The following is a 15,359-nucleotide window of genomic DNA, read 5'->3' as shown; positions in this document are numbered from 1 at the left end:
CCACAACTTCTCATTTGGAATGACTTCTGTATCAGGAGCAATTAATTTATCTCTAGAGCTGAACTACTCCTGTGAATTGCACATCACCTGTTACATTTTGACGGAAGGCAATAAAGCACAGATTAGGCGTGATAATTTTATTGTGGATAACACAGTTTTAATACTCTTTTTCTAAAGCTATATTCAAAGGGCAGCTTCTAAGTGCTTTTCCCACCTCATCAGGGCAATCCAGAAGCCAAGGTTTTTGACATACCACATTCTTTTGCTGAAGAGAAAGCACTGTAACATGCTTTACATAACATAAGCTACGTATTGAATGCTTTTAAGGTGTTCAATTACAAAAAGCTGCTCAGAAAACCAGAAATAGACATGCCAGAAGATGAAATAATGCAAGAATTAGTGTACTACGTAAAAACAAGTAATGCAATAGTTTGTAAATGGGTGGGTGGGGGGGAGGAGAGGGAGATGAGAAAGAGATCTACTGTGGGTATGGACCAGTGGCACAGTACTTTAGGCTTTGCCTCAAATTCAGCTTGGATAACACTCTCCTTGCAAGTTAAAAACCAACCAACCACAATATAGAACAAATCTTTCAGGAATTCATTAACACCAAGCAGCATTCTTGATTTGTATTCAATCCTTGAAAGAGGCTGTTATCTAGGACATTAAGCAGATGTGAAACTCACTCTGGGGACTTTTAGCAGAACTTTCCTTAACTGCCGCCTCAAACATCTCAGGCCTGCAAACAGATTGAAGATTTCATGTGTGACAATAAAATTACATTCATTTCATCAGCATAAAAGAAAAGGCAATTTTCTAATATTCATTTTTTAAAGACATGAACTAACTGATATCATAAATACTGTTATTTCTCTAGGTCAAACAGACAGACAGGAATGCAACGGCTGAGAGGCTCCAGAACTTCCCCTGCTTGTTTCTACATGGGCACATGGATTTCTTACCTGGGATAGGTTTAGATAAACCAATTCTTATAACACCCAGTATAAATCTCCACTTCTCAGCCCTTAGTACATTGCTGATAAATTTTAGATCTGGCTAAGTCGTAAGTCAACAGGAACTAAAACAGTGATGTCAGCACTGAAATGGGCTAAGAAATCTGGACTTGCTCTTCCTCCCTAAACAGGTCAAGTCAGAACAAAGAGAGCTGACTGTAACTCACTCCACCTCCACAAGAGCTTTCTGAATATTTGCTCATTTACTACAAATATTCCAGTGTGTATTTGAGACTGGTGAGGGTAATTCAGTAACTTGGCATCCTAAGTTTATTTTTCATTCTACAATTTTTTCTAAAAGAATTGATTATCAAAGAGATGCAGGACTCTTACTTTTTAATAATGAATTTTATCTTAGATTTGTTTCTCAGGATCTTCTCTAGTCTTGGAATTCCAAAAGTAGACGGTCGTCGGAATGGCACTCCCTCTGGTAGGCCTTCCACATAGAAAACCTCTGGGAAGGATTCAAATAACGCAAACGGCACCTTCACTGGTTCACTCAGCCCCAGCGCTTCCCCTGAAATGCAACACAGCCACTGATCTACCAGCTAGACAACTGATATGTTTATAGAGTGGAAAACACCTCAGGTACAAATAGCGTATAATAGTTGGCACATACATACTAGGTTAGGTGGAAGAAGCAGGCTTTGATTTTTTTTGGTGACAGCTATAAGTAGGCAGGAAGAAAAACAGTCGCAAACATAACTCATTCTCTTGCAGTAGATCAGATCACAATTAGCAGTTGAAAATATTAGCTTTTATAGACAGCTTATGCCGCTGGCTTGGCCTGCATACAAGACTATCCTTTGTACTCCACTTTGTTACAAGCAATATATTCTGCTTCTGTCTTTCCTAGAGACTAGCACCAATGGCAGGTGACATTAGTGCTCTTGTTCTAAGAACTGCACTGGTAAGATTAATGACTTCAGATTCCAAACAACTTGCACTAAAAGAAATACTGGGATACGATGGGGCACACACCTCTCCAGATACCGCCCATAACATGTCAAGTCACGCAGAGGCTGAAGTCATAGAAATTCCCATTCATAATCAGGGTGAAGAATGCTTAAAAAGATGTGGCAGGATGTCGATTCACTGTGTCCCTGGGTCATTAAAGAAGCAGCACACAAACCACAACTTCTCCATTTCCAAACCCAAATAAAATAACCAGTGGAAATGAGACACAGAACTGCAATTAACCTGCATGAGAATGAACTAAAATGAGAAAAACTGACTAAAGTATGCAAGGATTGTAGGACCTTTGGAAGAAATAAGTGGACTTATTGCTCATATGCCTAACTATATGCATATAAGAAAGATATCCCAGTAAACAGGAATTAATAAACTTACCACATTTTTCATTAAAAAGATTTTCAACTTTTTGCTTTAGGTCAGTAATTTTGGCATTCCATGCCTCTGTCAGAAGGAAATGGGAACAATTAAATCAACACTCACACAGTGAATCAGTACTTGAAGAATATTTATAAAGTATTGTCATTACAATTGAAAATAATTCCAGAGTGATCAAAATTTACAATACCAGGCAAAAATTACTCATCTCAACCAACACCCAAAATAGTGGCAGAAAACTCTTCATACATTCAGTGTAATAACCCTAAGACACATGCCCTTCTCGATGTCACTTCCAGTCCTGTTTGGCCTTTACTGATTTTCTGGAACTGGCAACCCTGGAGAGGTCTAAAGCTGATCTTGCAAAATCAACTTCGACAGGGCATGACTCACTGATGTTAGTTCAGATCCATCCTAGTTCCTGCATACTCCTCGTGTACTCATGTATCCCTCTCTGCACAGTGAGGTTCAGTATTTGAGATTTGTGGAGGACTTATTAAGCTTATGCACAATGTAAGATCTCAGCTCAGTTTAAACACCCTCATGGTACTGTGCACCAGACAACAAATCCAAGACTGCAGTACTGTGAAACAACAGAGCAGCAAAAGTCTGGAGAATTTGATTCTGAACTTAGGTTAATAAGATTTTAATGGATCCATGATGCATTTGTACAGCACTCTCATAAAATCACCCAGGATATCTCTGAGGCATATTATTCTTGATGACTGAGAACTGAATCTACATGAAAATAAGTAGTTCAGTCATTTCTTACCTTTAGAATAAAGAATGAATTCAAAATATCCCTGATGTGAAATCACCAGAATTTTCAATACCAATGTTAATAGAATGTATGCATGCTAATTCCCACAATATTTACCAAAAGAAAACTCTCTTCCTCGTGGCTTGAAATTCATATTGGACCCATTGGTTTGAGAATTAGTTCGAACATCTGTCGTTTGTGGTTTATTGAGACCTGTAAAAAGACATTACATATAGAGATCAGAAGTAAGTCATCACACAAAAAAAAAACAACAAATCAAACTTGATTACTAGAGAAAGTTTAACTTCTGAATCAAAAAAAAAATCTTTTAGAACTTCAAGGATTGTAATTAGGCATTTGATACAATTGCTCACATCTGTCATTTCTCTGCTCAGGACAACATTTCCCACATCTCTGCTTGGAATAAAAGGCCCAAGCAAGCTGTCAAACTTGAACATTTTATATAACCATCATCTGCACAGAATCCAGTATTATTCAGAAATGAAAGATAAAACTGTTTCCATATTGAAATGTATCTGCAGCCCTGAAATCAAACTGTTTGCCACATGAGGTGCACATAGCAGTTAATTATAGGGTATGAAAACATAGAATAGAATAAAACGTTAGAAGAATAGAAAAAGATAAGAAGAGTATTTAATATTTCTTCCATACCTTCATCAACAGTAACTTCTATTTCTGGGACCTTTGAATTGCTTGCAGGACTCCGTGATCTTTTTAAACTCTTTGGACTCATTGCTAGAAAATAATATAGTAAAAGCTGTAATGCACATTCTACAATACATAGCTTGCAAAGCTAACAAAAAAAATAACTGTATTCTGAAAATCCTAACAGACTGACTAACTTGTGTCCGTACTAAGTACAGTCTACGCTCTGAAATCTGAACAATATAGTGAAGCTCATGTCCTTAAAAAACAGGTTTAATGCTCTTGAACCAAGGCAGGTATCACACCTAAAGTTTCACTTCATCATTTTAGGACAGGAGATATTTTTGGTTTTAAGTGTGAGGGAAGGCTTTGGTACTTTTTACTACCAAAAATTCAGAAGCTAGTAATTTTCTTATTTATAGAAAACAGAAGATTTTTCTTTTTTTATGAATCTTCATTGCTATTTACTTCACATAAAAGCTGTAAGTTGAACATATTTTAGACTGTTAGTAGCAAAATAGATGTAGCAGAACTTGGGTAAATTCAATTTTCTCTATTGAAATAGCCTTAAGTAAAAGAAAAAAAAAAGTTTGAGTAACTTTTAAAATAATAGCAGTTTTAGACTCTACCATGCTAATTCACCTTAAGTAATGCCTTTTGATTGTGACCTGTGTTTTTGAAGCACAGAAGTCTTCCAACTCAAAGTATTTATGAATTGATGGCAGCACATAATGCTTAATTATTTACCTTTAGTGTTTACTTTACTAGCCAGTCCTGGTGGCAAATAGGAAGTGACAAGCTCAGGCCTAAAAATTGAACAGAACACAATTCAATCAATTACACATGCAAAATATCACAAATTTCTTGGAATTAGACCAGGTTCAAATTTTAAAAATATCATCATTCTATAATAAAATCCTGCCAGAAGCATGCGTGACTCTCCATCTACTATAATAAGAAAAAGTTAGAAAACAAAGCTACGTATTCTACTCTATAATTTTCTTCTGAGTTTACTTAAAAATAAAGAGGAAAAAGAAAGAATAAAGCTTCCAGATACAAGGCCATTTTTTCCCTAGATCCACGATGCACAGAACACACAAATTATGCATTTAAATTTTATAAGGAAGTTACATCCTTTTATGAGATGAACTTATGTGCAAAATAATCTTTCTGTTTCATGGAAACAGAACTTAGCTAGCATTTAAAACCTAAAGTTGCTGTGAAGAAAATTAATTAACTTCAAAATCAGGGGTAAAAATAACTGAATTACAAACATACTTTTTAACAACAAATTTGATTTTGCCACTCCCACGGACAATTCTTTCAAGGCGTGGAATTCCAAACCATGTGGGACTCCGGAAGGGGATTCCTTCTGGCAAGCCTTCGACGTACAAGTACTCGGGGTTTGATTCAAATACAGGATAGGGAACCTTCACTGCCTCTGAAATCCCGAGAGCTTGGGCTGAAAATAAAGATTTATTGATAGCTTACACACTAAAATGGGTGGTATTTTATCTCAAGTGATTTTAAGAAGCTTGGCTTACAGAAGCTCTTCTACTCAGAGATAACAAAAAAAAAAAACACAATTGAAATATTTAAATAGATTTTCTATTATTTTCTGTAGAGTATTTTCAAGTGGGGACTTTGTCCCTTTTGCTACAGATAGATAAAATCTGTTACCTAAGCCTCCTCTATCTAATATGTTTTTCTGAGAAATTCCTTCATCCAAAAGCTTTCTGTACATTTGTCATACAATTGGAAAATTATCTCTGTCATACAATCAGAAAAACTATGGCCTAGGATGTTGCTCTAAAGTAATTCATATCAGTTATAGGGAAGAATCAGTAAAAAGTAGGTAAGAGAAGTCAAGATTCTGTCTGACCTAGTACATTTCTGATGCCTAAGTAAGTGCAGTAAAAAATAAAACTCTTTTTACAGAATTGTTTTAAAACACAGCAGCATTATATGACAGTTAATTTAACATATAACTTACCAAATTTCATATTAAATATCTCTTCTACTTGCTTTCTTAGCTTTGTGATCCTAACATTCCAATCTTCTTTCACTGAAAAAAGAAATGGATAAACTATTACCCAGGGTATCTAGAACTGGGTTTGAACACATTATTTTTCAGCGAAAGAACCTGTAAACTATGAACACAACCAAGTAGGAGTAGGCAGGGACATGTAATAAGTAATGACAATGGCAACTTAAATGATACACGTAATTCCCTTTTTGTAACGGAAAATCTGTTTAAATGTGGTTAGAAATGTCAAACGTTATCCTAGGTAGGAGAACTTGTGCTTCAGAGCCTTTAGATGTAGGAAGGAATCATTCCAGTGGCTTTTACAAAGTTAGAATTAATTAATTCCAGTGCATAAGAATAACACCCTTTAGAACAGAAGACACAGATTTAAAAAGTGCTCCGCTAAAAATTTTAATTAGCTTAAAAAATAACCTTCAGTCCTATCTTCTACTACAAGTAGTCAATTACAGGAATGCTAGATAGAGCTGACAATTTGTAGCTTAGGTAGAGAGCAAAGGATGCTCTAGCAGCAATAAAATGCATTCCTTTACTGACAAACAGCATAATTCATTACTTCTCATCATAACCCACAAATAGCAATTAACTGTTACTGAGCAGTGAATACCATTCAGAGTTGTGGAAAGCACGCATGAAGAATTCTAAAGAGATTTTTTTCATTTATTTCCGAAAGAGATTTTTGATCATATTTTTGGATTTTTATTTATTTATTTACGCATTTTGAGAATGATGACCATTGCATGTCAGTTCTTTCAAAAAGAGAATTTTATTAGATGATTTTTTACTGCTGTATCTTTTATCTGCTGTTATTATTCTATTGACAAAGTGTTAGTTATACTGTCAAATTTGACAATAAACAGAGTTTTGGTAACAAAACAAAACTCAATGCTACCTTATACTTCTGTTCCACATTGAACAGTCTTTTCTACTGAGCTACCCTCTTTTGGAATAAGAACCTTCCCCTCAAAATTCAAACAAAGTCCATAATACTGAGTGATTATACAAGAAGACTATTGCTTACATGATTATTGAATCATATTCTTTGTCCTTTTTTCTTGCAGAGAACTCTATACAATTGTTTCTTGAAGTCACAGTTTATTTATACAGTGAAATATGTGGGGAAAAACCTATGAACCCCTGGGTCTCAGTTTGTGTTATTACTATAAGCCAATCCACACTTAAAAATATATATATATATTTGGACTATACACTTTTGTAGCAAGAAAGGAGCATTCTATTGTCTCAGGAAATTAAAAGGTAAATTAATCTGGATCCTTTTCATGTTTTAAAGGCACTTTGTGCTTTCAAGAAGTCATTAAAATTCTTTACAAACAGAGGCCTGAAAAAAGTCCAACAAAATGAGCTACAAAATGCAAACGTCTGAGCCTGATATCAGACCAGGATAGCAGGTCTGGTTCTCCTGGGCCGTGAGTACGATCCATCCCAGTTATTCAGACTGCACTGCAATTCAGAAATCCACCCATTTTCATGATGATTTATTTATTCTGTTAAAAACTCATGGAAAGCATGTCATGACACTCATCACATAAGGATCACCTCTTGAAAAATGTTGTATTGATCCAAATTTATTTCTGCACCGATCCCTTACATTGCCACTTGGAGACAGCACCTGTCTTACCTGGTGTGTTTGTCCTAGGCTGAATAATTTCGGTTGAACTGAGGGTTAGCAGCTCCGGCCTGCAAACACAAAGCAAATAATCTACCTATGCTTCACACTAAAGAAATAATTCATACTTTTTACTACATGAAATACAAAGTTTGGATTTTACTATTGTGAATTTCACACTTGTGAAAATGCTACAAAGATATTTTGGAAGACTCAGCTGGATTTCAAATACCCACTTTAAAATGCAGAATATTTAATATTGCCTGTTGAGTAAATAAAGACTGAATGTTTCATGACTTAATGAAACTGAGTGCTTGATTACACAAATGGTGTTTGTTTGGCCTCTTTAAAAAATAAAAAATTAGATATTAACAAATGCTTACCTTTTGATTACGAACTTTATTCTGTTGCCCACTTGAATTATTTTTTCAAGGCGAGGGATCCCATACCAGGATGGACTCCTAAAGGGAATGTTCTCTGGCAGACCTTCAACATAGAGTTCAGTCGGATGGGCCTCAAATTTCTGGTATGGAACAGCTTTAGGCTCGGTGCTCCCCAACGCCTCGGCTGTTAGAACAAAACCAAACCAGTAACTGGACAGTTTGGCCATCTCTCTATTCAAAACTAGCTTTATTAGAAGCCACAAAATCTCCATGCTATTACAAGCATGATCTTAGAACCCGGGACAATGCAGGAGACCTAAATCCAACAGAGTCCAAGCCTCAGCACATCAAGAACACAAGCATTTATCATACTGTGGCATGCTGACAGTGAGCAGTCACAGCGCTACGCTTTGTTAATGGATTTTTCCCTGGGTATAATGCAGTGGTTTTATCCAAATTTTTAAAACTATTGTTGAGCAACATGCAACATTTTGTTCAAGTTCTTATGAAGCTGACCATTTTTTATTTTGGAGAGAACATAAAAATTCACCAGAACCAGAAATGTTCTGGTACTAGTTTTATGGTAGTGCAATGGATATAAATAAGTAAATGGTTGTTTTATTCACCATCAAAGGTGGAAAACAAAAACAAAAACAACAACCAAAAAATAGTAATGATTTAAAAGCAATTAGAAGAGCTATACATTGAAGATTTATATATCTTTCTTTTACTATGACTGTAACTTGTATAAACAGTAAATGCTTTTGTTTTTCAGTCAACTGCCAGGATTTTTTATTTTTTTTTAAAAAAGATGATGATCAAAGGTGTCATTCATGTTGACATTCAAAGGAAATAATGAAAGCAACCCTCAAGAAATACAAAGCCATAAAAGAAAATAATAATTCTGTGCTCACCAAACTTCTTACAGAAGAGTTGATCTACCATCTTCCTCAGCTTGGTGATTCTAGCGTACCACTCCTCTTTCACTGTATTTGAGAGTAACACAAAACGAAGATAACATTCCCTAATTATTTTGGTTTTATTTTCACTTGCATAGTTTATAGTAGGCGTAACCATGATGCATTATCAGGTAACCCAGAAAATACTCTGCTGGGGAAGTATGGATTCAATCCCCAATTAAGAAAATTGCTTATCAAAAATGACAGAATATTAAAGCTGTACAAATATCCACTGAACCAGAGACTTGCCCTTGCTAGAAAACACACACAGCAAATTGGCATCAAAAACTGCAAAGCTTTTATCCGCCTTCAATCTGTAAATCCCTTTTGTAGATGGGATTAATTTTTTTTTGCCAGTTTCATCTCCTAAAACATTATCTTGATACTCTGTGCAGAATTGAGCAAGCATATGGTATGAAAACTTGTTTCCATAGAATTTTCACTAAGCACTGAAAATCCCTAAGCAAGCTTTTACAGTAGGTGCAGCATCAGCTTGCTCCCTGCTGTATGTTCACGCTGAACTGCCTGCATCTATTTCTCCCATTGTTTGTGCACAATGCTTATTAAATGGTCCCTAACAGCTATACCAAATGACTCCAGTGATTTTGTTACTCAACTTGGAATGACAAGCAGCTCAGTTCCAACTCTCTGAAATGTTTCCTTACGTTACTTAAGACATTAGTTAAGTCATAATTTAGGCACAACCCAGCATGTGGCAGCTATGTAGAGTAGCATATCCTGGGGAAATAAAGCAAGCTTAAATCCAATGTCTCATCATTTTATCACTTGAGCTTCTTTGTTCATTCGTTGGTACATATGCATCTTCAGTAGAGTTTGTCACAGTTTTGTACCTGAATGCTTTAGATTTGGTCCTCCAGCAGACCAACAGAGCACAATGATGATGTTATTTCTGTCTGATTGGTAGCAGGAATGGTAACAGCTTTTGTTCGTGTTTTGTCACGTGTCATTTGGGATCAAAGCACAGGTAACTCTGTTTTTACCAAGAAACCAGAGAGCTGCCAAGCTGTGGCTTTGGTTTTTAGCATGCACAAACAACAACTTCTCTTGCATAACTGCATTGCACCACGCTGCGTTATCTTCAGAGGCACCTGTTCACACTTCGCTCACTTCCTGAGCCAAATCAGTCTTCTCAGGGCTTCGGGGCTGAGGCTATTTTAAGAGCCTTCCTGACCAGCCTCCTTCCCCCAAGAACACAAATGCGAATCATCTTCCTCCTGCCAGTCAGAAACACGCCTTCCATACCCACCCCGTTCCCCTTCTGCTGGGGACACAGCTAGCGCGGCTGTGCAGACATGGAGCAGCACGTGGCTGAGGAGACGCTGACCTACTGCGAAAGGGGGGATCCAAACAGGGAGAAAAACGAGGGAAAGGAGGGTCAGGCAACTGCTGTGTGCTGAGGTGGGGTCCCTGAGAAGTTGTCAGCAGCTTTCACAGATGTTCTCTGAAGTAACGCCGAGGTCACTCGTGGATGTCAGCATCGATACAGATTTGTGAAGACAGGCACAATAACGGGGCTGCTCACAACACCACAATCCAAAGGGATTTTCTTAGCTACAAGGCTTTTGCAGGATATGTAACATACCTGCTTTGTCTTCATAATAACCATATTAAAAACAACAGAGAAAAGGGCTAATTCAGAAACCCACATAAAAGGACAGTTAAGTTTAAGACTCAATCATTAGCCTACCTACTATTTTATAGTCAAATTTGGTGCTCAAAGGAACAGTAGATTATTAAGACTGAAAATACTAAGTTAACTTATACTGCAGGAAAGCTTTAATTTCTGCACATCTTAAAGAGACATCCTTCAGACATAATTTCTTTGCTTAATTTAGATCCTCAATGTTCATTTTAAGTACAGTCCTTGATATGCCTTTTATAACAGAGGACTACGAGTATGTAATGCAATATAATGGTGCTGCAGCAGTGCAGATACCACCATTTACATGCTTGTGTCCCCGTCTGAACTCAGAGTTGTTCTGGTATTACTAAAAAAATCACAGTTCAGCCAGGCTGAGGTTGTCAGCCAACAAGCATTTTGGGGTTGGGAGCAATTTGTTACCGTTGGTTCATGCATACGAGCTTTCAACGCTTGGCTTACTTGGACAATTAAAAAAAAACCTTGAAGCCCAAGAGACAGTGAAATACAACCGAGGAGCAAATCAAGTCCAGGCAAGTTACTTTACCAATTATTGCCTGTGCAAAGGCATAATTCTTTCAAAACTTCATTTTTTCCATACTCTTTTTTTTTTTTTTTTTTTTTTTTTTCCCCCAGCTTGTGGGGAAATGAGCTGGTGGGCTCAACTGGAACAAAAACCTTTTCTTGCAGTTTTGTTTTTACACATCCATTTTTGTTATCTTTGGATGGGTGCTCAGTGGACAAAACATCTCAGAGCAGGCACCTGCTGATGGCAAATGACTCAGGTGGTTAGAATGCTTTGCCACTACACTACTACTAGAAAGCAAAGTCCCACCATCCGAGCAAGTCACTATAAACGTGTCTATTCTGTCTCTAGAACCAGTACATTCATTACTGCACTCAAGTTAATCTAATTTTGGCAAATACCACATGTAAGCAAATATTCCATGATAGAGACAGTTCCCTAGCCGTTAAACTGTATCAGCTATAGGAACTATTGGCATTTCTCTATATTTCAACAGACTAGCACTTAGCTCATTATTTTTCTTTCTGGCCAGATGAATCAAACCAGATGGCAGTGTTAGCATTAGTTATTATATTTTTAAAAGATAAAAAAGTCTTGGATAGCCAGTGTTACTTTTCACATCCTAACCTGACCTTCCTGATTTTCTTCTTAAACTCTTGAAAAAGGTTTCCTTGCTGTATTCCTGTTTTCAAAATAAAAAGAAGGAACATCTAATTTTTACATAACACTTCCAAACAGCAGATCAAAGAACTTTACAGGGTACTGAAACATGCCTGTTCGCACTCCTAAACATTTAAAATTTTACATATGGTATTGATTAACATGTGACAATTTATAAATTTTGGGACAGTGCATCATCAGAAAAATTTTATATCATCCTAAGTCTAATTATATTAACTTAGAAAAGCATTGTACTCTTGAATAAAGAACAAACATTGGGGAAAAACTACTAGATTTCCAAAGTATTTCCAGGATCCAAAGATTTTACTGGAAAATTGCTGTCAATTTCTTTGTAGATAAAAAAAAAAATTCAAAACACCAGGAATTATTTGCAGTGTGTTATTAGTAAAAGCAGATGGTAGTCACCACTAAGACTGACAGACAAACAGGAAATCATCCTGTACTCAACTCACACATTTGAAGACCTACCTCCTGCAACTGGTTTGTCCAAGGGTACATCTTCTCTTGTCGAATTCAAAAGCTCATGCCTAGGAGATTTAAGATACATGCTTCAACAGTGACAGACTTTGACAAACCAGAAGTTAGAGCCCACAGTTACAGCCTCTGTAGCAAACACACTACCAAGTACAAGTTATCACTGAAGGATCAAAAGAAAAAAAAGAAATCAACCAACAAACAAGGGATGTCAAGATTCATGATGTTAAATTCCACTTAACACCTAAGTATTATAAAAACTGGTTGGAACTCTCCTGACAAAAACATTTTTCGTTCCTGATACTCATATTCACCTGAGCCATAATATTTCGTGGTAACATGTATATATCACTAAAATTATCTCTGGGGCTAAATGCACTTCCCAGCCAAACCACCATCAGAAACAAAGATCCAAATTGAAAATTCAACCATTAAAAACAAACATAAAAACAGGTATTTCTATTTTCCAAATACATCTGGTTTTACCCACACTAGAAGAAAGACAAATTTTGAAATTCTGACATCTCTCACAGAGATGAACTAGTTTTTGAGCTATTCTGGTTACCACAGATTGCAAGACTGATGAACAACATAAATGAGTTATTGTTAGCAACTAAGAGAAATTTGACAAGAGCCAGTGTTAGTATTACATTAATATTAAAATGTACGCATAGTGTCTGATTTTAGGTGAGACAAAAGGTAGATGTACACCTCTCCCTCTATTCTGATTATCTGCAAGCTTTAGGATGACAGAAACTGAACATGTAACTTCTCAAATGTCAAAAACTACCATCAGTGCTAAAGGTGGCATGCACAGGCTGTCACTTCCACTGATGCTGAGCCCGACCACTGCAATCAGCAGATTCCTATCCACTTCAAAAGCTCTTGGATTAGGCCCTACACCCCTGCACAAAAGAAAAATGTCAGCTGTTATTCACAGTAGCTTCATTTAAACTGTAAATGCCCATCTGTGGTGTGAAACAACACATCTGCCTAAAGTGAAGCAACAAATTGCAAAAGATAAATATCCACACGCTGCCAAATCTGCGGATCAGCCTACCAAAGTGGAACCCACATTGCTAACATCTGGAAGTGCTCTGCAGCTCTGAGACCCAGCACTCAGCATCTCTACCGTTTCTCCATGTGTATCCTGAATTCACACTAGGTTCGGGCTCCCTTCAAATCCCATCTGTCTTTCTAGCAAGTAATGTCAGGGTTCTTCTAGAAAAGACACTGAGGCCAGAGATGAGGAGAAAGAAAGAAGCCCAGAACATCTTCTATGTCTCACATCCTCACTTTAAAGATAGATGATACATTGCCAGGGCCATAGGGCAGGCAAACAGTCTCTAAGCACATCTGAGGCCTCCCCTCACAGCAGCTATCTGATCAAGACAACCCCAAAGGGACACACACAACTAAATCATAAGAACCTGTTGCTGTTTTGGCCTCAAGCCTGTCCTGGGTGATACTATATACGGATAACACCATAGACACATCTACGCCATTCCAGCAAGAGACAAATAAAAGCACAAGCTGAAATGTAGGCCAGGATCCTCAGATAGCCTAGCATGTGCCAAGGTCAATGGCTTTCAACACACATTACAGCCATTGAGATTAAATTATTACAAAGAGATCTGCCCATGATATGATAAAAGTCTGTAATGCTGAAGAGATCTATGCAGATCTTAGTCACCACTGTGGTGCTCTGATGATGTGAGAAGCTGAATTTATCAACAAATCAATCTGAAATGAAAAATACCCATCAGCGCGGCAGTAGAACGCCTCTGTGGAAATCAGTTTGGTTGAAGATAAAATGAAGTAGAGCAGACCCTGAAGAAACCAACATGTAAAAAAGGGACAAAAATGCCAAATTCCTTACTTTTTAATCACAAACCGGATTCGCTCCTTTGCTAGAAGTATCCTCTCAAGACGGGGAATGCCGTACGTGGATGGCCTTCGGAAGGGAATTCCTTCTGGCAGCCCTTCCACATACAGGTCTTCCACGTGTGACTGGAAGAGTGGGTATGGGATAGACACCGGACCTTTAGCTTTTATAGCTTGAGCTTTAAGAGAAAAGGACAATCAAATCATTAGACTAACTTGTGGCTCTATCCAAGCTTGATACCACTCTGAAAAACATTAGAATTAGCAGACAGGCGATCAACCTCTCAGCACTTTTAAACATGAAAACATTCATATTTGCGTTCCTCCCCCCCCAAGCAAATCACTCTAAGTCACAGCAGAGAAGATGGAGACCTGCATACACATGCATGCATATGCAGATTTCTTCTTTTGCATTTACTCTGTAAACATTTAATAAGACATGGCATTTGTTAGAGTGAAGTTTCATAGTATTTTAGTTTTGTTTAAAAACATGATTTTAAATATGAAATTATCTAGACTTAATTATACACCAAACATGTTTCAGTTCATTAGCTCTCATTATCATTATTTGTTATGTTTAATGGTTTACAAATGTCATCGATGCCTGGGAGGGGGCACATATCCATTCTTTTGAGTGAATTCCTAAAGCTTTGGTGTGTTTCAGAAATACAAGAAATCACCAATCAATTCAACAGTACACCTCTAACACCACCCAGAAAAGTATGTCTTTGGAGCAAATGAAAAGCAAACAACAGATTCACACACAGCTGGAGAAAAAAAAAATCAATGTATTTCTTTAAGTTATGAGGACCTTAATCACATTAATATACCTATCATGCTGGCAAACCTTGGAGAACAGCAGGATGGTTTGCAAATACTGAGGGCTAATTTCTTTAGACTCATAAGAGTAAGTTAATTTTGTAGGCCATGCAAGAAGAATTCTCTATTAGCATCTGACCGGTCCACAAACAGTGTGCTACGTTCTGTTGTTTTGCTATGGAAATTAAATACAAGAAATGACTTGAGGAAGAAAATATTTTAACAGATCAAAGAGGTGCCCTCAATGCAACTTGTTGAATGCAATTATGGATCTGAGGGGCAGCATTTGGCCTTTAAAGCTCACAAGGAGAGCGCACTGATTTCACCAGCACTGCAAGATATTCAGCCAACTGGAGCAATAAAAAAGCTTCTCAACGATTTTTAAATTAACAAGGACAGTGCGGTCATAACTAAGTTTCCAGCAATTTATTCCAGGTGTCTAATTCAGCTCCTCCAGCTCTCCCGGCTCTTGGGGCAGGCCAGGTTCCTGCAGGGAGAAGCCAGCAAGGGCAA

At 37.2% G+C, this 15,359-nt stretch overlaps 1 protein-coding gene across 8 annotated transcripts in view; it reads right to left on the bottom strand.

Annotated features, from left to right (window-relative positions):
- Positions 1–15,359, bottom strand: part of GTF2I (general transcription factor IIi) — a 69,209-nt gene that overhangs the window by 13,142 nt on the left and 40,708 nt on the right. For all 8 annotated transcript variants that reach the window (XM_068655512.1, XM_068655514.1, XM_068655516.1 and 5 more), the window contains 13 exons: positions 14,023–14,206; positions 12,138–12,196; positions 8,758–8,829; positions 7,844–8,027; positions 7,473–7,531; positions 5,783–5,854; positions 5,068–5,251; positions 4,537–4,595; positions 3,796–3,879; positions 3,241–3,336; positions 2,364–2,429; positions 1,347–1,530; positions 687–739 (listed from right to left, as the gene is read on the bottom strand). In XM_068655512.1, the coding sequence (XP_068511613.1) occupies positions 687–739; positions 1,347–1,530; positions 2,364–2,429; positions 3,241–3,336; positions 3,796–3,879; positions 4,537–4,595; positions 5,068–5,251; positions 5,783–5,854; positions 7,473–7,531; positions 7,844–8,027; positions 8,758–8,829; positions 12,138–12,196; positions 14,023–14,206 (1,356 nt within the window). The remainder of the gene's footprint in view (positions 1–686; positions 740–1,346; positions 1,531–2,363; positions 2,430–3,240; positions 3,337–3,795; positions 3,880–4,536; positions 4,596–5,067; positions 5,252–5,782; positions 5,855–7,472; positions 7,532–7,843; positions 8,028–8,757; positions 8,830–12,137; positions 12,197–14,022; positions 14,207–15,359) is intronic.

The sequence above is a fragment of the Anas acuta genome, chromosome 19, assembly GCF_963932015.1.
Source record: "Anas acuta chromosome 19, bAnaAcu1.1, whole genome shotgun sequence".
In the NCBI taxonomy this organism is placed as follows: domain Eukaryota; kingdom Metazoa; phylum Chordata; class Aves; order Anseriformes; family Anatidae; genus Anas; species Anas acuta.
This window is presented reverse-complemented; position numbering and strand designations above follow the sequence as displayed.